Here is a 27,598-nt window from a genome sequence, read left to right as displayed (position 1 = left end):
TACTCCTGAGACCCTGGGTTTGATCTCCAGCAAAAACAAACAAATGAACAAAATAAAAAAGGCAACACAGGTAAACATTATTTGCAACATATACAAAAGGAAAATGGTTACTCTCCCCACAATGCTCATAATGATCAATTCATATATTAAATACTTTGAATTCTACTAATTTTTTTAAAATGCATGCCACCACGGTGGCACATACCTGTAATCCAAGCTACTCAAGCCTGAGGCAGAAGGATAGAAAGTTTGAGGCCAGCCTGGGCAACTTGAGACCCTCAACAACTTATTGAGGTCCTCGATGAGACCCTGCCTCAAAATAAAAAATTAAAAGGGCAGGAGGGATATGGCTTAGTGATGGAACAGCAACCCTGGGTTCAATCTCCAGTACTGGGGAAAAAAATGCACACTAATGTGATGGTACTAGTTTTCACCAAATAGAAATGTAAAGGTAAAGAGGAAAAAATAACACCAACCTCTGGTGTATGTATGTGGTACATACATACATGGTACGTATATTATGATATCTCATTTTTCTTCTAATAAACACTATACACATACATACACACATATATACACATGCTGCATACAAGTTCTACATAATAAATATGTAAATCTGACATCATATATATGTATATGTATATGTATATGTATATGTATGAACATACAATTCCTAAAAGACTGACACGCAACAACAGAAGAATTTGTAAATAAGACATACATTAAAAAATGGAGACTGGGCTGGGGTTGTGGCTCAGTGGTAGAGGGCTTGCCTGGCCTGTGTGAGACACTGGGTTTGATTCTCAGCACTGCATATAAATAAGTAAAATAAAGGTCCACTGACAACTTTAAAAAAAAAAAAAAAAAAAAACAGTTACTATGTCCAATGTTCAGAAGAGAGGGAAATTTTCCTCACATTTTTCATTGTTGCCAGATACTTTTTATAATTATAATGAGCTTTTATTAGTTTTCATAATCAGAAAAGATAAAACATTGGAAAAATACAATACCAATATAACCAAAATCAAACCAGGAAGGCAGCTTTGAATCATCCTCCATCTAACCCCTTGCCCAAGGTGGCCCCTTTATAAGCCTTGCCAGCACAGACCATCAAGTCTCCTCCAGCACCACAGCATGCCAAGGACGGTGTAATAAATGCAGAACTAGCACAGCAGAAAAATCACCATCTGTGCTGTAGGCTTAATAAACTTATTTAATAATACAGCATTCCAAGATAAATCTTTAAGAAACATGAGGTGTACTGATGAGTGTGCACAATCCACTTGGCATTGTTATTACACTCCATGTTTAAACACTTTACATTGTTAATTAATGTTAGTTAATATTAGAAGTCCTGTTAATTACAACTAAAATGTCAAGTAGCATTTTAGCAAACACATATTCATTTATATTTCATAGCTGTGTTTAATCTCCTAGGGGAGGGAGAAACATCTCTCAGATTGAGAGTTTTTCTATGTGGTGGTGCTACAGAATTGATTCACATTATTTTTTTATGTTAAAACTATTTTAGGGGCCTGTGGTTGCAGCTCACTGGTAGAGCGCTTGCCTAGCATGTGAAAGGCACTAGGTTCGATTCTCAGCACCACATAAAAATAAATAAATAAAATAAAGATCCACCAACAATTTAAAAATATTTTTAAAAAAGCTTTAAAAAACTATTTTAGTCATGTACAGATTGTATTAAATTCACTGAAAAACAAAATTCTTCTTTAAGATATAAATAAAAGTGTAATCAAGAATTTTGAAATGCCTCTGATTAAAATCTAGATACCTGTTTATTAACAACACAGCCTTTTGTTGTCATTGTTAGAAATACTAGAGATAATTTTCTTCAGCTCTCAGATGTTCCCTTCCTGTGTTCAGAATCTTGAAGTAAGAAAGACTGTGTTCTCAGGACTGTGCACTGAAACATAGACAGTCACTTATTAATCAGAGTCAGCTAGAAATGCCAGAAACATAAGCACAAGCTAATTAAAAGGCCGCATTTCAGTTGAAAAGTCTCAGTGAAATAATAGTCTTTCCCACAATATCAATAGACTTTGAAGTTGGGTATGTTTATCAGTATTTTTAGGATGATCATACATACATACATGGACCAAGAAGAACATTTTTTCCTGCTAAATATCAAAATTAAGTATTTAGGAGTAATTGGCCTACCCTATAGCTCAAGGGTTCAGTATAGAGCAAAGTATTTCACCTGTGACACCATTTGCAAAGTTCTTCAGCTTTTAAATTCTATTTGGGTCAGTAATTTTTCTCCTTATTTCTTGCAAATTTATCAAAGAGTAAAATCCAAATTCTAGTCTCTTACTAGAATTTATAAAGTGATTTTTCAACTAAGCCTCCACTCCACTCCTACCTCCAAACCCCGCAAAAAATCCTATGGCAGAAGTGGAAGAAGTCAAGAGCTCAGAAATGATGACTGAAGTCAGACTGGCAATGGTGAAAACAGATCATTAGGACCTTGTAAACCACTGCAAGGACATTCAAGGGTTAATGAACGAGATATGAAATTGCTGGCGAATATGAAATAGAAGAGGTTTTGTTTTGTTTTGTTTTAGCATTTAATAATGTCACTCTGCCTCCTAGGTTGAGCACAGATTGGATTTAGAGCAAGGGCTGAATCAGGGAAGGCTATCGCCCTAAGCCAGATAGAAAGATCAAGGTGGTTTGGACCTAAGGGGGGCAGGAGCTGGTAAGATGCCTGATTTGTGGATATGGTGAAGGAAGAGGCAAAATGGTGTGCTGATGGACTGGAAGTGAGGTGTGAAAGGAAAATGGGAGTCATGATGATTGCAAGATATTTGGTCTGAGCAAACATAGGAACTTGCCATGGACAGAGCTGGGAAGATTTTGTGAGACAGGTTCATGAGAATATAGGAGCTCAGTTTCATGAGTTTTGGAAACATTTGGGATTTAGACATTTCCATTTGGACATGATAATGTAGATCACAAAGATAACCAAGAAAGTGGGGGCAGATAAAGAACCAAGTTTAGAGCTCTGGACACTTAGCATCTAATGGTCAAGGGAAAGAGAAGGAGCCAGCAAAAACATCTGAGTCAGTGGTAGAGCAGAAAACTAGGTGAGTGGCTGCCTTGGGCACTGGTCAAAGGAGGTGTATTAAGGATGTTGGGAGTTATCGAGTGTACTAAGTGACGTAAGATAACAAAGACTAGAAAGTGGCCAATAGGCTTTGTGATGTGAAGTTTCTTTATTGATCTTTGATAAGAACAACTTTCTGGGTTGTAAAAATGAAAGTCTAATTGCAATGAGTTCAAGAAAAAATAAATTAGCAAAATCCAAGTAAACATAGAGGAGATATCTGTATTAAAAGGGACAAGGGTTGGGGGTGTAGCTCAGTGGTAGAATGCATGCTTAGCATGTGGGAAACACTGGGCTCAATCCCCAGCACCACAAATAAATAAATAAAAGAGATTAAAAGAAACAAATCAACCAGCTGCAATGAATGCACAGTATTTGGATTCACAAATCAACCACAAAATAAATCCATAAAAATGTGGATTCAAATAAGTAAACCATAAAAGGTAAACCACAATACTGAGAATTTCCACTTTGGGTATTTGATAATATTAGAAATAATTATTATATTGTGTTTATTTGTTTATTAATAGTATTTCATGTCTTTTACTTACAAAAGATTTTTCAGATAGAAATATATCTGCATTTGAACATGTATATGTCTAGAATTTGCTTAAAATAACACAGAAGAGGTGGCAGAGAAATGTGAAGAAACAAAAAGGTAAGATTAACATGTGTTGATAATTTTTGAAGTTGATAGTACGTGGGGGCACTGTTTTCTATACCTTTAGAATACTTGAAATTTTCCACAATAAAACAATTTTAAAAGAGGGAGAAAAGAAAGAAATAGAACCTGAGTTCAGACAATGTTTTCAAACAGATTTACTGGGTGAGAGAGAAGTTTATTGAATAATAACTGGAGGGGAGGTAGAGCTGAGAATTATTTTTAAAAGCCAAGAATATTGATTTTATTTGTTTGCTGCTTCATGACCTTCCAAGAAGAAATTAGTTCTGAAAAAGTAACTTAATTCTTTACTAACCAGAATCTAAATTATAGATGTGAACTTGTAAGAGGTCAAGAAATTTTTATAAGAAATCAATACCCATATAACCAATTTCATTTGGGCCCATGGAATGCTTAAGAATCACGCACATTGAGCTGGGCATGGTGGCACACACCTGTAATCCCAGCGGCTCAGGAGGCTGAGACAGGAGGATCATGAGTTCAAAGCTAGCCTCAGCAACGGTGAGGTGCTAAGCAATTCAGCGAGACCCTGTCTCTAAATAAAATACAAAAAAAAAAAAAAAAAAAGGCTAGGGATGTGGCTCAGTGATAAAGTGCCCCTGAGTTCAATCCCCAGTACCAAAAAAATTAAAAAATTAAAAAAAAAGAATCATGCACATTCTAACCACTCTGAAAAGCAGTATGGAGATTTCCTAGAAAACTTGGAAAGGAACCACCATTTGACCCAGTTATCGCACTCCTCGGCATATACCCAAAGAACTTAAAATCAACATACTACACTGATGCAGGCACATCAATGTTTATAGCAGCTCAATTCATAATAGTTAATTTGTGGAACCAACCTAGGGGTCCTTCAACAGATGAATGGATAAAGAAAATGTGGTATATATAGACAAGGAATATTACTCAGCTATAAAGAATGAATTATGACATTTGCCAGTAAATGGATGGAACTGGAGACTAATGCTAAGTGGAACAAGCTAATCCCAAAAACTCAAAGGCCAAATTATTTTTTCTGATATGCAGATGCTAACACCCAATAAGGATGGGGAGGGAAGAATAGAAGTTCATTGGATTAGACAAAGAGGAATGAAGGGTAGGAAATGGGGAGATGGAAATAGAAAAGACAATAGAATGAATCAGACATAACTTTCCAAAGTTCATATTTAAGTACATGACCAGAGTAACTGCACATCATGTTCAACCACAAGAATGGGAAGTTATATTCCATGTATGTATAATATATCAAAATATTTCCTAATGTCTTGTATAACTAAAAAAAGCAAATTTTAAAAATTAATAAAAAAGAAAAGAGGTCACCACACTGCCCAAGCACTTAGTTAGCTGCAAAAAAATATGCCTATTATAAAATTTGCTAACAACCTTATTCTTTTCCAATTTAACCACAACCATTATTCATTCCTACCCACCCATTTAAAACATATTCTCAGAAACCCTCTACCTAATAACATAGATTGAAAATTCTACTTCAAAGCTATAATCTACTACCATATTTGATTATCAAAGTAGTAGTGCATGATTGCTAGAACATTTGGATTAAATGTAACAAATGCCTGAATCAAGGAAGAAGTAAGGAAAATTGTCATATCATTCATGAGTTACACCATGAAAGCAAACATTCAACTCATTGGTCCCTTGGTAGAGCTATTATTAAATATTTTCTATAATCTCCTATGTAATGATTTTTTTTCATTATTGGTACTAACAGGTACTGAATTTCTGTGTTGCAACAACTACCCATGAATAAACAGTGAGCAGGTGTATGCCTGTTTCTATGGTTTCTATTTATAGTAGAGTACATTCATAGAGATTGACACTCGGTACTTTCCTTGGTGATAATATTTTAAGTATTGCCTTCTCTTCCCTTATTCCTATCCTTTTTCTTCCTCCATCTTGCCCTCATTTCACCTATTTTCTTTGTCTTCATCCGGCTTTCTTTTCTTAATCACCATTACCTGTCAGTTCTATTAAGTGTGATTTAAATTCATTTTTCCATTCCAGGAAAAGTATCTGGACAAAAAGAGCAGGCAATGGGAGAGCTGTCTGTTCTTTATTTTAATAACTTTGAGCAAAGACTTTGTTTCTGAAAATAGACAAGTAATTTAAGAATAAATGGCAAAGTTTCCTTCTTTGCTTGGACAAAGCTTCTTTCCATGACAAATCTTCCAGCAACAGGGATAATTTGCTCTTCTCTCTTTGCAGAGACTGAGATCATTAGATAAGGTAAGCTCCTAGAATGCAGTGAACCAATTACTTAAGTTGTCCTCAGCAAATCCAATGACTTTCTGCTGGATCAAACTAAACCTTTCATTATTTATACTCCTCTTCCCTTCCAGTGGCACAAAATTATGATAACCAAAAATTGCTAAAATACGTCAAATGGATAACTAAAAACAAAGATTTGAAAAATAAGTTGGGAATCATTTTTCCTAAAACACCCATTGTACAAAACTAAACCACTTAAGGTTCTCAACGACCTGTCAGTATGCAGTGAAGTAGATAGAAAAGTTAAAAAAAAAAAAAAAAAGCTTTTGAAAATATCTTCCCAGAACTGTTGAGCAAAGATTCCTGGGAGATGTATTTTCTTTGCGTTTGAGGAAGATTAGATTCTGTGAAGTCACTTTCAAAGTCAGATAAACTGATAAGATTACTTGGGAAAGGAAAAAATGGTACTTTGTCCATTACAGTTAGATAGCTTTACAAGACAAACATCAGTCTGTTTAACTATAAATGTAAATGTACAGACAGGTTGAATAAATAAGTGAGCTCTGTCCTAGAAATCAACATCGGAACTGTGCAGAAGTTTATACCAATCTGTAATTCATGTCTAACTATTCTTTTAACTCCTTAAAAAGCTATTTTCTCTTCTACTTGTGACGATACCAACAAAATGAAAGTTGTTATTATGATGATTAACATGGTTTTTCTTTGACTATTAAATCAGTAAATAGCACATTGCCCTAATAGGGACTATCACAGCCATCTGAATGTATCAGTGCTCTCTTTGTGACTCTCTGAGTCACTAGGAGGAAGCAAAGATATTAACTTACTCGAATTCCCTGCAGCAGCCTTTTGTTTACCACCTTGCCTATACAGTCAATTTCCCTTGGCAAATACACAAGATCTCTCCTCTCACTCCCAAGTCTGTTTAACCCTATGTGCCCAACTTGTAGGTCAACTCATTTTCAGGTCCCTAAAGTCACTTGGTTTCACCAACCTATCCAACAGGTTTCCGTCTTTCTGTGGGTTTTCTATTTACTTTATGAGAGATAACCAACACCAAAATTTCATAGATAATTTGAATGGTATCAAGAAAGTATAATGAGGAAAGAAATGTGTTTAACTGACTTGCAGTAATAATGATTAGCATTTTATCTCCTTCACTTTGGACCCAGCAATAAAGCATATATTGAAAAGCTGCCTCTGGTGATCATCTTCTTAGTACAAATGCTTCAGAACACAAATGCAAAAACTCCAGGAATATTTTCTAAATAGAGTTAAAATAATGTAAGCACAGAATCATGAACTTTCTGAATGCCTACATTTCTCTGACTTATTCCATAGTTAACACAGTATCCCTGACTAGTCCTAACCCTAACCCTCAACTCTAAACCAATGCAAGCTATTATCTGCTCACCAATCCCTCTTCTCCTATAGTTTTTTAGTGTACTCTCACTTTATTTGCTTTTCTTGAACATTAACTTATTTTATTTTTATTTATACTCCTATTAAACAGAATTATATGTGTATTCTCACACTTTTTCTGATGCTTATTTTAAAAGTTTTTTAAAGTGCCTTTTTAAAAATATTTACATCTTAAGCCATTGTGTCCCCTCCTGCCCGTTGTCTCTATTTTTCCTTCACAGGAAGTGTTTCTCCTCTAACATACTTGGGTCTCATTCAGGGTTCAAAGGCTCTTCTGAGAATACTTTCCTGCCTCACTTTACATATCAAGAGATATCCAGAATGATCCCAGCTAATCAGGAAACTGAGGCAGGAGGATCACGAATTCAAAGCCAGCCTCAGCAAGTCAGCAAGGTACTGAGCAATTCAATGAGACCCTGTCTCTAGACAAAATATTTTAAAAGGACTGGGTATGTGGCCCAATGGTTATGCACCCCTGGGTTCAACCCCTGGTACAAAAAAAAAAAAAAAAATGAATCCCACACATGTGCACACACACATAGATGAGGATAAAGGGCAGGAAGCTTGTGTCAGATTGGAGAATCTGACAAAGAGGTGCCCTGATGGAACTGAGAAATAATAAAGTAAACAAGGTAAGAGGCAGGAACTATAAGTATCCCAACCAAGCTCAGAAAGACAATTATTAAAAGTGTAATTTTGATGAGTGCACAGATTAATATGTAAAATTGTTTTATCTTTATAATTTAGGATTTCAAAATGTAACATACATCAAGACTGATCATTGATATTTACGTGTTTCAGTTGCTTACAGTACAGATCCCTGGAAAAACTCAACATACATTCTAAGAATAGAAATTATAAAAGGGAAAGAACTAGGAGTAGAGTTCAGCAGTAGAGTGCCCCTGGGTTCAACCCCCAGCATTACAAAAACAAAACAAAACAAAAATAAAAAGGAGTTTATAAAGAGAAGAGAATGTAAACAGGAAACAAACAGACTTAAGGTCAAATATGGTTATTATGACTTTTTTTTTTTTTTCCCCGGTGCTGGGGATTGAACCCAGCGCCTTGTGCTTGCAAGACAGGCACTCTACCAACTGAGCTCTCTCCCCAGCCCTGGTTATTATGACTAAGCGTTTAACTGGACTCTGAGCTTTCTGGCAGCTAAGAAGGAAGAAAACTGTGGTGTGCAATAAATTATTAGTATTTGCTATAAGGAAACAAATCAATTTTTCAAGAGGAACAAACTTGAACCTTTTGCTGATACTAATTTTAGAACACAGGTTCTTATACTTTCTAAACATGATTTCTTTCATAAAACCTATAATTCCTTGTCCTGAAAATGCCATACAAATTTTATGTGCAATATCAGAGTGTTCATGGATGATCTCAAGCATATCTTTGAACCTTTAGGAGACCACAGTCCATAGGTTAAGGGATAGAGAAGTCTTAAAAGTTACTGGGGTTAATGACATCAGAAATTGGAAAAGATGTCAGTTTTTATCTATTATTTAGGTTAAGAGCATAATATTAAAGGATAATTCTGTGAAAACAATTTTCTGCTAGTCATGTGGTACATGCTAGTAGTCCCACTGACTTGGGAGGCTGAGGCAGGAGGATCACAGGTTCCAGGACAGTCTTGGTAACTTAGGGGGACCCTCAGCAACTTAGCGAGATTCTGTCTCTAAGTAAAAATATAAAAAAGACTGGGGATATAGCTCAGTGGTAAAGTGCCTCTGGGTTCAATTCCAAAAAGAAAAGAAATGAGAACAATATTGTGAGAAAGAATCATGAACTACATACACTTAATTATAATATCTATAGTTGACCCTTTATGACCAACATAGTTGCTACCCTTTGTTTTTTATGGCAAAAGTGATTTCTAAAAAACAGTATTTGTACTGGTAAGAATCTAATCCAGGGCTTTACGTATTTTAGGCAAGCACCCAACATTGAGCTACATTTCCAGTAATGATTTCTAATAATGTCTTTAAGTAATCATCAGAAGGACTAAGAATGTAGCTCAGTGGTGAAGTGTCTGTCTAGTTATGAACAAAGCACTAGGTTCAGTACCCAGTACCAAAAAATAAATAAATAAATAAATAAATAAGATCTACAGAAGTATAGAATTCACACTGCTCAGATAAGTAAATCAAATAGCAACCTATCATTCCTTTACTTTATAGTGTACAAACAAGCATGCACAATGTATTATTTGGTTTTCTTTATTGTGGGACTTTATTTAGTCTCTCTGAATTTTTTTTTCATGCAACATTATGCGTCCAAAATTCACCCATACTTTTGCATGTCACTCAATTCATAATTTTCACTCTTAAATAACATTTTACTTAATGCATGAACCATAAATTATTCCTCTTTCATTAGTGGACTGTAGTCTTTTTCTATTATGAACTGAGTTACTATCAATGTTTTCTGGGAAAGAAGTTTTATTCTGAGGATGGCCACAGAGGAGGAACTCAAAAATTTATTGTTAGTAATAATTTAATTCTTGGACTAGCCAGTTAGGGATTTTCATTAATCATTGTGATTCAGAATTTACTGAAATTTATATGTATATATTCTTTTATATTTATCAAGTATATTTTAAAAGATAATTTTTAGAGAATTATTAGTGTACTAGAACAATATTTTACAAGACTAAAACGTTTTAGAAATGGACAGTCAGGCTTCAAAAATTAGTAGGAATTTTACTAAGGAGAAAAATCTTCAAATGTGAAAAGTTATCTATTGGAGTTCTTTAATCTCCACGAACATGTCATGTGACTATTTTGTTTTCTATCATTTCACAAGGACCAGTTAAGTCACTAACAAGAATTTTTATTTTTCTAAGCTACTAATTCCCTGAGTCAGACTTTTGATAAGAGAGTACAGGGTTCAAAGTGATTCCGCATCAAAACCAATATTTGCCTGTTTTGATATCAACTATTACATAACCCAGATACAAGTTATTGAGTCGCTTTTGTATTGTTTTTATCTGAAACATCACTGTAGTTGCTGTATTATAATAGCCTGAGGCTAAACAGAGGAATACTCTGTAACTAAAGCAAATCAGAGGAAAAAACCGGGGCTTACCTAACCCACTCTGCAGGGGCTTTCCAGAAAGTGCAGAGGCCAATGTATTAGTGTTCTATATAAAAAATTCCTCACATAGGTGGCTCAGAGTCCGTTATTTTTGTTTCATAAAATAGCGCTATTAGAATACCATAGAAAAGAAATGTTTAAAATGTAGATGCAAAATCTATAAATATTGAAGTCTTTTTAAAGAGCATTTAACCTGACTCAGTATTTCCCAGTAAATTCTGATCCTCATGCCTCCTTCATCTGCTGTTCTATATCTGATCTGTGAACTTCCCTTCACAGATATATTTCTATAAAGTAACATATATTTAATGCCTCTCTAAGACCTAGGACTGGGTTCATTTTTCCCACAACATGATCCCCAAACCTGGTAGCAGAGTACTAGGGGGAAAAATTCTGATGAATTTTTAGAAAAAGTTTTGGGAAGGTCAGACACACAAAGTTAAAAATGAACCCTAAACCTATTCTCAACATACCTCAATTTCCAAATGCTGGATATCCAGTGATGATGAATACCTACCAATTTTGATACCCTAGAGGGGATAAAACATTCTTTAAATCCTAAGTAGATACAATACTTTCGGACCCTGCAGACTCTACTTAGAAGTGGAGGCAGCTGGGCTCCACTGTCTCTTTGGCCTTAGGTTTCCCTTAGTTCTGATTCTCAGGGTGGACCTGAGTCTCATGTGTGGCCCCTACCATACAATACATCATCTATGATTCACCCCAAGCTAAACCTCTCAGGGCAGAGTTCCAGACAGAAAAGGCAGTTCCCCTCTATAACTCTTACTCTTGATTGCATGCGTTCAACCACCATTACTTTATGAAACTGCTTTTTAGTCTCAATAATCTTCCAGAAAACCCAATGACCCTTGCTCTTCACTACATTGACCTTCTTTTAGCATTTGACCCTAACCCTCCATCTTGATATTCTATTTTCATAACTTAAAAAAGATGCTTTTTTTCCCTTTTACTTTTATGAATCCTTCATTGTTTCCTATCCAGACTCTTGTTTCTTATATGAGATTTTGCCTCATGCTATTTAGCTAATTCACAAATTTAAAGGTTTAGGACTTTGAGATGGGCTCCACTGATCTTAGCTGGAATTAATCATGAATCTTTGATCAGCTGGGACCAATAGGCTTCACAGTTTCTCATCCTTCCAGAGGTTAGTTTGGGTTTCTTCATGGTAGCTTCAGAATTCCAAGAGCAGTAAGAAAGCAAACCACAACATGCAAGCACTTTCCAAGGAAGTCGCTGCTTTTGTCACCATTTCTACCGTGCCATTCATCAAAACAAGGAAATCGATCAAGCTGATTGTCAATACAGCAGAGGACTACTCAAGAGTGGGGACGCAAAGAGACATGAACAAAGGGGGCCATTACAAACTACACATCACATTTACTCAACTAAACTGTGGAAATTTCTAAAGATGGGGTCTTTGCTGCTTCTGTTTTTCAGACTCTCCTGCTATGGTTCTTATCATCTTTATGAAGTCAAAAATTACCGAGAACCGCTGCTTGCCCCAGGGCTGCTTCAAGCGGTTCCAGTTACGGAGGAAAACCATGGCTTCTTTGCCTGGCTTGCTCCAAGCGGTTCCGCGCGGCTTCTTGCTCTTTTCGCTTACCTAAAAGTGCTGCTTCTCGCGCTTATGGCCCGACCAGCGGGACAGAAGACACGTACTTCAAAGGTTCATCAAGCAGCTTCCCGTTTATTCCAATAACACCCTCAATATATAAGCAGTCTCATGCATAAGCAATGGTAAGCAGATATGTCCATCTAATCCTGTTAAAGGTCAAGCAATCACTCACTCGAGCATACATGTAAAGTATATCTGTCCACGCACTAGGCGGCTGAACTGATTATAATACAGCCAATTGTAAACGCGTTCTGCCTTTCTCCATGCATAATCAGAATTCTGTTTGCTCTCTGCCAGTCGCCATCTTTGGATTCATGTGGCGTAACCCTGGGCCCCAGGTTCTGCCCACCACAAAAAATGTTCCAGGGTTTATATATTCCTGTTACATCTATGACAGCATCTCTGTTGAATGACTTCAGAATCCATCCTTACAGAATAGACTTGTCCCTTTGTCTTGACTTTTAGGTTTCTAAATTTCTCCTGGACATTTTCATTGAGATGTCCTATTACGACTTCAAAATTTGATGTGCCTAAAAATTGAATGCATTTTTTTTTCCTTTCTGCTTTAACTATTCCTTCCATCTCCATAAAAAATTACTGTGTGAAATGAATATTTCCATTAATGCTTCACCTGGTCCCAAATCACATATTTTTCTGTTCCTGTCACTTTCTCCTTTTCTTCATTTAATTTATAGTTTTGCCTCTACTATTTACCAGATAAGAATACCTCAGAATCTATTTAATTTTAGTTTCAATTTTCCAACCCTAAAAATAGTGATAAGAAAACTTGCCATACAGAGCTATTATAAAGATTAAATTAGTTTTGTGTGCTTAGCATATTGAGGATTCTAAAAAAATATTAGTTATTTCCTTTCTTAAGTCCTCTTGTCTTTATTCATGAGATTGTTCACCTCCCTACCCTTCATTTTTTAACTGCCACAAATCAAAATGAAGCTCTAATGACTTTCCACCAAGGAGTTTACTTACTTTCAGCCTCCACATTTGCAAATGAGGATGATAGAAGTTATCTATCTCATTGGTCTGTTGTAAGATACAAGACAATGCAAGTGGAGTTCTTTATATGACAGGTATCATAATAAATAGTAAGTCCTCAAGTGCTAATTATTATAATCTATTGTTCTACTAACAATTAATACAAAATCATAGAAGAACAAGTTAATTTCTTCTAAGAAGAGGATCATGTAAGCTGAACACTGAAAGAAAGGTACAATTTCCCCCCAAATCAAGACTGATCTCTTCTATCTCTGCACATTCATTCTCATACTTGTTTCTTCATTCAAGCATTAAGTAGTTGTTTTTTCAAGCATGTCCTTCACGACAGTTTGTGCTACTCTTATGCATAGATCAGCACCTGTCCATGCTGAGATAGTGATGAGCAACCCCTCACATCCAGGAGCTGGCCAGGTATTTATTGTCAGTCCTTGGTGTTCCCTGTTGAACAAACTATTTCATAGAACGAGGACATCAGACAAGGCCACATTGTGACCATGATGAATCAAGTCAAAAACATGATCCCATCACTCCAGAATCATGTTTGAACATCCACAAAAATTCACAAAACCTGAGTGACTGCTGTTTCTGCACCAGTTACAGCATCAATCTCCAACTAGTCTTCCCTCCTTCTCAAAAAGATTTAATGATACTCAATCATACATTTATCTCCACTTCCTGACATCATCGATCCAGAGCAAACCCCTGCTTGCTTCAACTCTCCCCAAAAATCACACCCTCAAACTTCTAAGTTCTTTCTGACATCCTCTTACAGAGATGATTCACTCTTCTCTGTGGTGTGTGTTCTTCCCCGCAACGAATAATGTACCACTGCAGATGTGATCTTGGTGGCCTTTTGCAGAAAAGGATTAACATAACATTTCTTGATTTTTCACTCTTACCTCTAGGAATTGTAAAATTCTCTGCAGAGCAAACACCAACTTACTAATTTTTGTAGCTTCCATGATAGAAAAACAATGCCTTTAATAAAGTGAGAACATACCAAAGGTTTGTTGAATGGATACCCGAGTCCCTTAGAACCTATTTTCTTCAATGATCAGAAATGCCAAAAGACTTCTGAATCCTGTTTCTCAGAGAAATAACAGGTACCCTACTGAAATGATTCTTGGGAAATGTCTTGGCAGGCAGCACAATGCTGGGCTTGCAGGATGGTGTCTTGATCTGTCATAATTGGCTAATATTCAAAACTGGCAAAAAGACATATGTGAGGTCAAGATAGCATTACAGTGACCTTAAGAACCATATGGGATTCTTCCAAGTCATCCAAATCAAGCTGCAATGCAGTATGCAATATTTCTGTTAAAGAAAATATTTGTTTCGTTATAAGATTCTAAGTCCCTTTAAAATTATACACATAGTATACATTATGTATACCTTATATACATAAAATTCAAGTTTTTAGTAATTGCATTTCTTGAATTGCATTTTCATATTACTCTCAAAAAGGCACAGAAATCATTAAAAAAGACCTAATTGAGAAATTTAGCCTGAATGTAAAGGCATTATAAAATATGCCATGTAAGATTTTTAAAAGAAGACATTAATAAAAACATTAAAGACTCTGACATGCAGATTAACTCCATTTTTAAATAGAAAAACATAACTAAAAAAATTTGGTCAAAAAAATGACACAACAGAAAGATCTTGCAAAAAGTAGTCTATTACAGCATATGAATTCAGCTAAATGAGCAATAAGGTGGGCAATATAGATCATGTGATTTATATTTGCATTTATACATTTTAGCAAAATTCTTCTATTACATTAATCTTCAAAGAAACAGTCACATAAATACTAAAGTTGCAGGCTTTAGGAACTAGCTGTAAGAAGCCCTGAAATACCATTAAAGCTGCTATTAATCTGCACAATTACCTTCCCCAGGGAAAGCAGCCCAGTACTTTCAGTGCTGAGACCCGCTCCCCCATTAAAAATGGGAGTAACAGAATACTGCAGAGAAATTAGCAGTTAATTAGTAGGAAAATTAGCAAAAAGAAGATATAATTATTTTGTTTGGTACAGTTTTAGAATGTAACAGTGAAAAATCTACTAACATTCAGTGAAGAGTCAAACTTTCAGTATATATTAGCTGAAAAATATTTCATATACATAATAAATTTAAATTATGTATGTTGACCATAAAAACTGAAACAAGTCTGGCCCCACAGCATTAATTTTACAAATTGGGTTTTGGTTTTCTGTCCACTTAAAAACTCTGGCCAGTAATTCTTCTAATTTGAATATAACCATTATATAGTTTAAAATGTGCACATGTGACTTTTAGATGCCTTTTTCATGTGAATTACAATCTGTTGCTAGCTTGATATTCATTGTTCATTGTAAAGAATATCTGAATCAGTCTGTGACCCTTAAGTATTTTCTCCCCAGGGGTATATTAGAGTGACTGATTTCTGGGAGCCTAGAATTATGCTATTATGACTTCAAGTCTAATAAAAAAATTAAGGTATGAGCAATTCATTGAGAGAATAATGCATAACAGTCTGTGCCTTTAATATAGTTTTCCTGGTATTAAAAAGCAACTGAAAGAGAAAAAGTTAAAAACAAAAATATAAGGGACTCTGTCAGCTGCTTTTTAAAAGACCTGAGATTTGGAGTAATCATTCATTTCATTATTCATTTACCCAACCAGCATTTACTATGCATAGCATCATACCAAGCTCAGGGGCTAGGCAATGGCCCCACTTCCACTGGCAGGAAATAAATTTGTAATAAATTAGTAATAATGACAAAGGATGCTAAAAGGCTCTAAGCAGGAACACATAAAGTAGCCTAGAATTCTAAGAATGACCTGGGGAGGGAGGGACAAAAAAGGGGGAGACCTAAAGGACGAGTTAGAGCTGGTCGGGAAAAGAAGAACATTGCAGGCAGACAGAGTAGCCCATGGGAAGGCCAACCCTGCTGGTGACAGTATGGCACTTTCAAAGACTGAAAAAGATGCTCAGAACAGGAGAGAAGCTGAGGGAAAGAATATGGGGAGCTTGGACTAGAATGGAGATATGCAAAGGATGATCCATTTAGACATGTGAAGGAGGGGCTGCTGACTAAATAATATACAATATTTACAAAGTTCCTATAATCGGGTTCTCTCACTGTGCCCTTTCTGCACAGTCTCATTTATGTCCTGTAACGATCAACTGAGATGGGTGTCATTATTATTTCTATTTTACAGATGAGAAACTGTTCAAGATCAAATAATGAAGTCATAACAGAGGCAAATTCAATTTCAGAATCTTTGAATCCTTATCCTGTGTCTTTAAGCATACCACGCTACATGTCAAAAAGAACAACCAGCATTTTATTTCAATTAAAACTCTGGACTAAGTTAAGACACCTACTGGAAGAACTTAAAAGTAGCTCTAGTTTTTATTTGTCATGTAAATTCTCAATGTAGTATTTATAGTTGGAAAATTCAAAGGGAATTTTTTTGAGCTGACAACCAGTTACTTGACGCAAATAATTGTTTATTGTTTTTTCTGTCTTGGGAGAACAAGACAAATTAAAGTGCATGGTACATAGTAGGTTCTAAAAAAATAAGAAGTTAATCATGCCTTACTGTATAGAAAATTGTGTCTACTTTGTGTTCCTATTTGTCAAAAAGGAACTTCAAGATATATGAACAGAGCCAATCCAAATTCAAATAATTGAATTTATTTGAACAAAAACAAACCCATTCAAATTCAATAAAACCTTTTTGTTTTTTCAAAGAGTAAATTCAATCAAGGCAGAATTTAGGTTCTAATCTTTTAGACTAGAGTTCAGTAGTTAATGATTTATTTCATTTGCATAAAAATTTTCCATTGTTACTAATTTATTGAAAACCTAAAAAGAAAGTGTGGTTCTGAATAAAATATTGCAATTGAAATTTTCATAGTATTATCAATATCATTACTTTTCCTAGAAATGATCATTCCTAGCTCATTTTTATGATTCCATACTATTTCATTATTTCTCAAAGGTATGTTTGAGATGCATGTAATTTTATTACCATTATTTTTAAATGTTATTAACTAAACTTTAATTTTGATATCAATGTATTTCAGTTTGTTCCTCTTTTTCTGACTTTTCCTTTTTTTTCATGGCTTAAACAAAATACATTTTTTCATAGTTCAGGAGACTTTGCCATTTTTCTTATACAGTTTATTTACTAAAGTTAACTAAAATTTTCCATAAAAATGATGACAATTTACATAAAATTTCATCATATAATAAATTTAGGTAAATGGTTTTATTAACATAAACATAGTATGGTAATATCAACATGAAAAATCATGTAATATACCTCAGATGAAAGTTTGTATTAAATTAATTATTTTAGCAACATGCTTGTCATATTGTTATTTTACATCATGGTAAATAGATCATTATGACAATTTAATGGATAGGGAGAGTAGAATACCTCATAACCCTATAGGTAATGCTGTCGTTTAATAATAGATGCTCCTAATTAAACTCAGAGTATCTAAACATACTCTTGAGCAATTTTAATTATAAATTGTATAATTTATCTTGGATTTATCCAAAATATTTGATTTGATAAAAAGCCATATGTATATTTTACATATATAAGTCTAAACAAACCTTCGTCTCTAAAACTAGAGTACTGAAATGTACTTTATCTTAGAGGAGAACTGAAAATGCATTATTTTCATGTCAATACATGTGCTTTTATTACTCCTTGAAAACAAACACCAAGGAAAAGAAACAATCTGAATAAAGAGTCATTGTGGAATGATTGCCCAGAGGTAACTTTCTAGTGACTTAACTACTCAAAGTAGATAAAATCCATTGTGTAAGACTGATTTATGAATATTCTGATGCCTCTCTCCTTCTTTATTTTTTTTATTAATAGCAATTTTAATTTTTAAATCACATTGTTTCTCTATTACTAACTAACTTAGATTCAAAACCTGAATTCATATCCCAGCTAAGAAAGAAACTGACATCTAGTTTGAAAATGACTAGGAGCCTGATATACAACTTGTATTTGATAATCATTAAATTCTTCAGTATTCAAATCACCAAACAGGGAAACCTCACTCGGTTCTAAAATGATGAGGTAAGACTCTTCCAGAGCATATGCCACTGCATTTTACCATGCTACTTTCTTCAGGCTAGACAATGGCAGTTACCTTAGATTATACAAAATCCTAAAAGAGTTCTTCTCTAACACATTAAAGAGAAGGAAAATACTCCCTGAACAAGGAGAGAAATTCCATTACCTTTGTACTTCATAACCTTCTAATCTTTTTATCCCATAAACTACCAACACAATTATAAGTCACAAATATTTACTCTTGCTTTCTTTTTCAAGGCAGTCCCTAGATTCTTGAGCAGGTAAAGAATTGAAAACAAACGAGAAGAAAAAAGCTTTCCACAAAGTACTCTGCTTCTTCCTTGGCTAAAGCACTAACAAGACATACAAAGACACCATTGTAATTGTACTGGTGACTCCTCCAGGCCTCCTCTACACAAAGGTAGGCCATCCTCAAGTTTAGAGGGGAACAGAACTTCATAGCCTTTACCGTTTCAGGCTCAGAGCTGAGACACTTCTTAACATAAAGCCACATTAGACAGGTAACAAAACGAAGACCGACTCCTGGACTTCGCTGAGTCATTCATAGCACCATACCAGGCTCATGGAATGGACACAGCACCATCATGGAGTCTCAAGCAGGAGCATACACAAGAATATGACACAGAAAGACGTGGAGCTTAATTAAAATATGAAATTTGGTGATTTGATTTCCTCTGCCCCCCTCCCATGTGCTGGGATCAAACGGAGGGCCTCATGCATGACAAACAAGTTCCCTACCACTGAGCTACACTCTAAGCCCAGATTTTATTTTTCATGGAAATTTATGCCTTTGAGACACTCAAGCAGTAGAATTGCAGCAGTGTATTTCACTTTGTTACCATAACAAGAATCTTCCACATGCAAAAGGAATTCAAATTGTTTATCCTAACTGCTACCCCTTGGCCTGTGTGGTCATATGGATGAAGCAAAAACCATCACCAATTCTCTCTCCAGGAAACTAATGGATCTCATCTCTGACCCTCTTCAGACACAGACAACAACTAAGATACACCTAAGTAAGTGGGCAAACAACTTTTTAAACTATTCGTAGATAAATGATGCTACATGCAAATTACACTATTGCTGATCATTTTGTTTTTCATCAATACATTGCACTGCTGGAATTTCTTTCATTAAAATTGGTGAAACCTGAAGCCATTTTTCTTGGCTTCAAGATTTATATGTGATTTCCGTGTCACTGTTTTCTGGGTGAACTTTATATCTTGAAAAACACTAAATAATATATTTAAAGAGACCTCTGAGTAACAAGACCCTGAGAGTAGTGTTCATGAGGGATTCCATGTTGAAGGTGTTGAAAAAAATCTATAAAGGGATATGGAAATAAGTTCAAATTGAAGATAAGATGAAAATTATAATGGTTCTTAACACAGACAAGATTCTTTAAGAATTGGATTTTTATATCACTTAATGTAAGATATTCAGAAAAGTTACAGCATTTCTAAGAATAATAATCAATTAGTAAATTGGTTTCTTTTATCAATAGTCTCTTTTGTCAACATCTCTACTTCTAAGTACTGACAAAGCAAAGAATTTAACAAACCAAAAACTTAAACTTTCAACTGATTTGCCTGGCACTAATAACTCCCAAAGCACTTGCACTAATTTCTTACTTGTACAAGTCAAAAATAAAGATATAAACAGTGGGGCACAGTGGTTCATGCAGGTAGATCACAAGTTTGAGGCTAGACTCAGCAACTCAGCAAGATCCTGTCTCAAAATAAAAAATAAAAAGAGTTGAGAATGTAGCACCCCTGGGTTCAACCCCCCGTACCAGAACAAGAAAACATAAACAGATGAACACTAATACACACTGCATTACACTGGTTTAATTAGAAATTAAACGATTCAACTTTCGTTGGTTTCCTATTACCTACACATCTCACATGTATGAATATAAATAATAATCTGTCCTTAATTCTGTTTACTGAGCTCAATAAAGCACACAAACTTTCATAGTGTTCATAAGAAAAATGAAGTTTAAGTTTGGGAAAAAAAAAAAACTCACTAAAGAAAAAATATTAAAAGAAGTTATTTTTGTATGATTTCCACCATAGTACAGCACTGTGTGGGCCTCTTGAGACATTCATTCTGATGCCTGCTAAGTTAAAAGCACTTCCCTTTGAGGGACTAGGGATGTGGCTCTATGGTAGAGAGCATGCACAGGCCCTGGTTTCAATCTCGAGAACTGTCCCCCCCAACACACATACATCATCATCATCATCATCATCATCATCATCATCATCATCTCTTTGAAATGGAGTGGAATTCTAGAGGCTGCAGCTACTTGCCCTAAAAGTATTGAAGGAATTTGGTCATATGGTGGCAAGGACCTCCAGAAGTAACCTGGGTTCACAGATGAGGCCTCCATGTGCACTTAGAAGGAAACAAGTGGGCTGTGCTGGGCTGGAAGCAGAATGGTAGCATTTTCTGGCTTCCTCACATCCTTATTCCAATAGGTGTAGAGATTCCAAATGAGGCTCACTACAGAGATTGAGTTGGCAGTGATAGATGGAAACACTGCTGAGAACCGATTTCAAGAAGAAAGGCCAGGAGTTATGTACAGAGGGAAAAAGAGTATTCTTGGCTACAGATGGCCCCTGAGAATCAAAAAATTGTCACAATACTTTAACTGTCTTATTTTGTATTTGTAGGCAATGACCATCTAAATTAGTAAGGACACTGCTCAAGTCTTTCTCCCAGGGCATGATCACCTTTGGATTGCTTATCTTGGGTCTGTCAGTCTGTCTTCTTTAGCATTTATACTTCTGTCAAGGATGAATGCTTGATAGAATAAGAGTTTGTGTTTCCAAGACAGATGTGGTGGCACACACACCTATAATTTCAACTTGTGAGGCAGATGATCACAAGCTCAAGGTCAACCTGGCCAATTTAGCAAGACTGTCTCCAGATAAAATTAAAAGGGCTGGGATGTAGCTCAGTGGTACAGCGCCCCTGGATTCAATCCCCAGTACCCAGAAAATAAAAGAGTTTGTGTTCCCAAATAATCAGAAAATTCAGAAATCTAGGCAACCCCAGAGACTTTATAGATGAGGAAATGGAGGCCCTAAGCAGTCAAGTGAACTGAATATTTAAACCTAGTAGATTATGAATTCAAGGCACTAAATATTAACATTATGGTATTTTTCTAATATATGTTACGCTGAATATAAAATATGCATAGTGCCATTTATTACATAGAAATCATGTGGTAATAAAAGCACATAAGTAAACATTCCATGAATAAGAAAATATATTTCTTATAGATTATCACATAAAATTAATGTAACACAGATGATTTTCTCATTTAAGAACTAATCAATTCCATTCATCAAAAGCACAAATTTAAATTCATTTCTATTTAGGTATAAATAAAGACCCTTTTATAAGCTTTTCATGTTGGAAAGAATCTCAAAAATCATCAAACCACCCTTCATATTAGGATTTATGAATTCTGAAACCAACAACAAAGTTCCATGGCTTATCATCTTATTCCCTGGGACAGTAAGAGATATTGCAACCCACATAAAAAAGAAAAAATACTCACATGAGATCATAAGTGAACCCCCAAAATTCTTCTGTTAAAGAATCATTCTATAAAATGAGTACATTTCCTGAGAAACATTCCCAGTCTTGGATTTCCTTGAAACCAGGGAACAAGAACACTGGGACCCACACAGTCTCCACCTGCTCCCAATTCAGTCTCCACAGGACTGCAGTTTATTCACTGTATATTCAACTAGCAACAGTAGTTCTCCCTTCACTTCTCATCATATCCACTACAGTCCCTGGTGATTGGATAAATAGATGGATGAATGGATGGACAGACAGAATGAGCAAGTACATAAAATTTTGCTCTTTTGTTCCACTGTAATTCATAGGATTTATTCAAATACCAAGATAAAGTCTTTTTATTTTTTCTGGAGTAAAATCTGTACTCTTTTAGAGCAATGTTCTTTTTATTTTTCTTACTTATAAAATGTACCTGTATTATTAAAAACTGTACCGGCCAGTTTTTAATCATAATAACCAAAAGATGTCATAATTTGAGTCATATACTTCAGAATCTGGGACATTTTTCAAAGAAAAAAAAATGCTTCTGTCATGATTTTACTGAAAAAATAGAATTGCATAAATGTTACCTTCTGTGTTGATTAGCCGACGTGTGTGACTATCAAAATGAAAAGGACTAAAATGTCATGTATAACTAAAAAAGAACAAGTAAAAATTTAAAAAAAAAAAAAAAGGAATTCATGTTAGGACTTGGGATGACATAGGTTTCAAAAATCAAAACAAAAACAAAAGAGAGCTGAGTTTTAGATTTTAAAGGATGGTTTAAGGGAGTCCTATGATTTACCTGCAAATGAAATGCCTATCTGCTTTTCAAGTGACCCTCGAGTTATTTCCTGTTTGTTTATGTTGATGAAGGTACACCTGGCCCGTGGGTATACATACTGTAATCGAAGTCATTTCAGCAACAATTACCTACCAGTTTCACACTACTGTGCAGGAAAGGCGTGTTTCAATTAATGGGTTCTTACCAGTTACTTCCACACACTCTCTATGCAACTCTGGAGGTTAGGAGGTTGTAAATAGGTAGGAAGGGAAACTCATTACCCGGCCCTCAGAGAGTTAACAAATAAAGCATAGGTCTGTTCTACTCACGGCTCTGCTTCTAGGCTTCTGTCCTCGGCCACATAGTTGGAAGGAATATAGCCCTGCAGTTGCTGGCCAGAGCCATCTGCCCTTTTCTCCAAGTGTCTGGCCAACCACCAGCCCTCATGGGAAGTGTCCAGGACTTGGAGTTTGTCACCTGCGCGGAAGCTGAGGTCCTCTGCCGTCCGAGCTTGATAATCAAACAGAGCCACAAAGTAGTGGCCCTGGCTTCTCTCAGGCTCATGTTTCGGGATCTGGGGAGCTTCAGGGGGACAGTGGGCCCCTGGATTCTCAATAACCACCGACTTGTCTGCCTCCTGAGACAAGCAGGGGAGACAGGGCTCCAAGTATGCCCAGAGCCTCAGACAGATATTGCCCATGGTGCCCTGGTTAGGAGAGGGGAAGAGGGCCTTCCCTCTCCCCGTAGTCTCCTCAGATCCACTTTCTTTTCTTCTCCAGACAACTTTGAAATCAGCTCCAAATCACCATACTTTGGGGAGTGTGATAAGTCCAGTTTCAGAACAATCCCGCAGATCTGGTTGCAGCAAGCCCTGTCTGGGGAGGTTCACCTCCTTGTTTTCTTCAGCTGTAGCTGTTGCCCCAGAGCAAAATCAAGTGGGAACTGGGCAGTTGTTCAGGGGGAAAATGCCTCTTCTTCCCGTCTGCTCAGGAATCCCATGTCAAAAATAAAAGCAAATTAAAAGAACTTTATTTAGACAAATATTCAAGAACAAAAAATAGCCACCTTGTCCTTTGTCCCAAGAAAAAAGTTAGCAAGAGAAAGATACTATCTCCAGGTAAAATCTCCATGTCTCACCTGTGTCACAGCCCTCTCCGGGCTTCCAGTGTGCTCCTGTGGTTCCACCAGTCCTGATCCTGACTGTTCTTTCCTTTTTTGCTAATGAATAACCAACCGACAGAAGCTGTTGCCTTTAACATCCTGAGCTATGTACAGACTGTAATAATTTCTCCTTACTTCCTGGTTTCTTCTGTGATCTAAATGGGATTCCCGTCCCCTCTACCCCTCCCTTCTCCCACACCCAGTATAGGCCAGCCCCCTTACCAGGGAGCCAAATTCCTTTCATTTCATCCAGGAGAAACAGGCTAGCACAGGTAGCCTGTGTCTTGCTATATTCCCAGCACAGAAATCAGGACAGAGGATTTTTTTTTTCCACCACAAATATGAGTAGAATTGTTTTGCAACCACTAGGGGAAATTAAAAAGGCAAATCAGAGTGTTTAGATATTTGTTGCCAGACCCAGGGCAATTGAAAAGGAACCACTGAGTCCCTATCTTTTTTTTTTTTTCTTTTTTTTTTTTTTTTTTTTAATCACCAGGAATAGATTTTAATGGCCTCAAAGTATATTCCCAGTCTGGAAAAGTAAAAGAGCAGCTGACTAAAACTCTGAGAACCTGAAACACTGCTTTTTCCCACAGAGACATTTAATTTCCCATCCTTCACGTACTATTTCTGAAACACACACACACATACACACACACACACACATGCTAGGTGGTAGGTGACCAGTAGAGAAAAACTAGTGGAAGGGCTTTTTGTGAACTACCATGAAGATTCTTTCTGTTAAACTTTGACCTCCAGCCTCCAGCTCTGTACTGGTTCTTTCTAACTTGGTGCGGGTGGTGGCTGAGCTTAGGGACTGATGAGACTGAGCACAAGACAGTCATTCCAGGCAAGCAGTGGGGTTTGCTCCATTTCCTCTAATTTAGGGCAGCAGTCTCACTAATGTGTTTCCTGGATCTCAAGAGCAACTGGGCAAGGAGTCTGAGCAGATCAACATACTGTCATTTGTACTGGCAGAGAACATTGCAAAATTGTTCACAATGCACTACTTGTTCCTGTTTAAGACATTTTCCCAAAATTTCTTAGGAGCTGGAAGTGTTGCTCAGTGGTAGAGCACATGCTTAACAATCACAAGGTCCTGGATTCAAAACCCAGTGCCAAAACAAAGTTTCTCTCTTAAAAACAAGCTGTGCTGCAGGGTCTTGAACTTGGCTAACCTAGCCCTAACACAATCTCAAAACTCCTGTTCTTAGTCCATTTACAAGGTAGTTTTAGCAATTAGAATAATAAACTAAAAACAGAAAGAAGGAAAAAAGAAAACAAGTAACCGTTGCCCTGGTTCCCCCAGCTACGTTGCTCTAAAACTAGGCAGAGGGACAGATCATTTAGTTAGAACAAGATATTGTATCATGCTCCCAGGTTTCTCAAATTGTCCCCCTAGTCGGAGTAGAAGTAACAATTTTCCAGGAATAGAAAAGCTAAAAGCTGAGCCAGGTTTTTTTGTTGTTGTTGCTGTATTTATTTATTTTTAATGACATGGGATCTAAAATAGAAGGCATTTATAATTTCATATTTCAGAAGAGAAAAATAGTAATTATGTAATACTGACAAACCATAAAAATATTTTGTTCCAAAAGCAATGTGAACCCTGCAAGTATAGGATCCTATTAATTAATCCTATTAGGATCCTATTAATCCTAATAGATGCTGACTTCTACATGATCTAGAAATGAAAGCAGATTCGGAAGCAACCAGAGAGATGCGTCAAACCCAATTTGTATGTAGGACTCGAGACTTCAAAAATTTGAAGATTCTAAATTCAAATATGCCCTCACTATGGTTATGACAAGGCATTCTGTAAAAAGACAAAGCAGCAGCCTGCATGGCAGAGTCACAGAGCAAGTGAATGAAACTGAAAAAGCAGTCAACCATCCAGTGACAGACGTCAAACGATCGATGGCCTGAGAAGCAGAGTAGAGGGTGGGAAAGGGCTTCCTCCTGAGGAGAATACTAGGATCCTCCAGTCACCCAAGCTTGAAGGCTTGCCATCATCTTTTACTCACTCCCTGGTTTCTTCCAGCTAATCAATCATTCAATTCTGCTCAGTCTTCCTTTACACTGATTCCACAAACTTTTTGTATTTTTTTTTAACTCCATCTGAATGACAGTTGGGCAATAAACAGAAAAAAAGAATATCTTTCCCTAGATTATTCCTGAGGCCTCCTAACTGGTCTCCCTTCCTCCAGCTTATTCCTATCTCCAACTCATCTTGCATACCAAGATAAGTGGTGTTTGTAACCATTTATAGAGCAGTGGTTATGGTAGTAGCAATGCAGAGGTGACGCAAGCACTAGTAAGAGAAGCTGTCGGTCTCGGAGGGCTTGTTATGAACTGCACATTGTGCTAAGAACATGACAAGGAACACATCATTTAATTCTCATGAAATTAAAGAAAAGAAAACTGCGAAGAAGGTAGTTCTTTTTTATTTTAAAGAAGAAACTGTGCTTAAAGTGGTCAGGTGGCTTGCTAAAGCCAGTCACCAAGTGGTGACCCCCTGTACTCAGTCTGACTCCAGAGCCTGAGACTGTAAATCCTCAATTTTGCAAATTAAAACAACAACAACAAAAAAAAAATCTAATGTCATTTTTCTATGTAAAATCCTTCAATAATTTCTAACATGTTTGGAATAAAACCTAAACTGTTAAACATGTCACACACGTCCCTGCTAACTCCTCCAACCTCACAGACCCTCCTGCATGCACAGGCTCTGACAGCTTCCCAACCAGTAGCTTCTGGGAACCCAGGTCCTCTTCCCACAGCAGATCTGCATCCTCTTCCACTTGCTCTGCTGATGACTTCCTTGTCATTTTTCCAGGACGAATTGAAGCATCACTGAAGCATCACTTTCTCTGCCATAATAGATTTAGTAGAATTTTGCATGCCTGAAATCTGACATACACTTATCCTCACTTGCTTGCTGAGTCCTTCTTGTTTCCCTTAGTTGTTTGCTTTTCCCAGGAGAATAGAATTCCCTTCTCTGAATCTTCAATGCCTTGTACAATGTCCAGTGTGTAAGTAAGATTCTCATAAGTATGAGTTGAATTAGTTAATAAAGACAGAAGAAGGAAGGAAGGAAGGAAGGAAGGAAGGAAGGAAGGAAGGAAGGAAGGAAGGAAGGAAGGAAGGAAGGAAGGAAGGAAGGAAGGAAGGAAGGAAGGAAGGAAATAGAGGGAGAGAAAGATGGGAGGGAAGGAAGGAAAGAAAGAACAGAGGGAGGGAGGAAGAAAGGAGGAAGAAAGAGAGGAGAAAGAGAAGGAAGGAAGGAAGGAAAGAAAAAAAGAAGGGGAAGGAAAGAGGAAAGGAGAAAAGGGGAAAGGAAAGGGAGGAAAGAAGGAAGAAAACATTGAGGTGAGACTAAATACTTAAGTCAGTGTTCACCAACAGGAGTGAAAAGTCTATAGTATGGCAAGTTCCTGGACACAGAAGAGACAGTGACTTTCTGTCCATTGTCTGCCCCTTCCTTTCCTTCCTTATGGTTCCCTGACCTTCCAGTTCCTTTGCCAGCCTCCTAAATCAGTTTTCCTACCTTCAATCACTCTTTCTCTCTCTCGCTCTCATTCTTATAGCAAATTACCACCACATTAATCTTCCTCAATCACTCTCCTGCACAAAAACCTTCAACACATGCTCATTGCCCAGAAGATATGTCTTGAAATTTAAAGCTAAAGAATGTGTGCTTTATCCAGCCTTTATCAGATGTACCCTTTCAACATCCCCCTCCATTAGGGCCTCA

The 27,598-nt window shown here is 36.5% G+C and overlaps 1 protein-coding gene across 2 annotated transcripts in view; it reads right to left on the bottom strand.

Annotated features, from left to right (window-relative positions):
• FRK (fyn related Src family tyrosine kinase) overlaps positions 1-23,997 on the bottom strand; it is a 100,888-nt gene extending 76,891 nt beyond the window's left edge. The window contains exons 1-2 of one of the 2 annotated variants that reach the window (XM_079146602.1): positions 23,821-23,997; positions 23,013-23,665 (exon numbers count right to left, since the gene is read on the bottom strand). In XM_079146602.1, coding sequence (XP_079002728.1) covers positions 23,013-23,383 — 371 coding nt within the window. In that variant the 5' untranslated portion in view covers positions 23,384-23,665; positions 23,821-23,997. The other variant, XM_079146603.1, reaches the window with a different exon arrangement.
• Positions 23,998-27,598: the final 3,601 nt, after the last annotated feature.

Source organism: Sciurus vulgaris (assembly GCF_902686455.1).
Source record: "Sciurus vulgaris genome assembly, chromosome: 7".
NCBI lineage: Eukaryota > Metazoa > Chordata > Mammalia > Rodentia > Sciuridae > Sciurus > Sciurus vulgaris.
The sequence above is the reverse complement of the archived record's forward strand: the minus strand, read 5'-3'. Positions and strand labels throughout refer to the sequence as shown.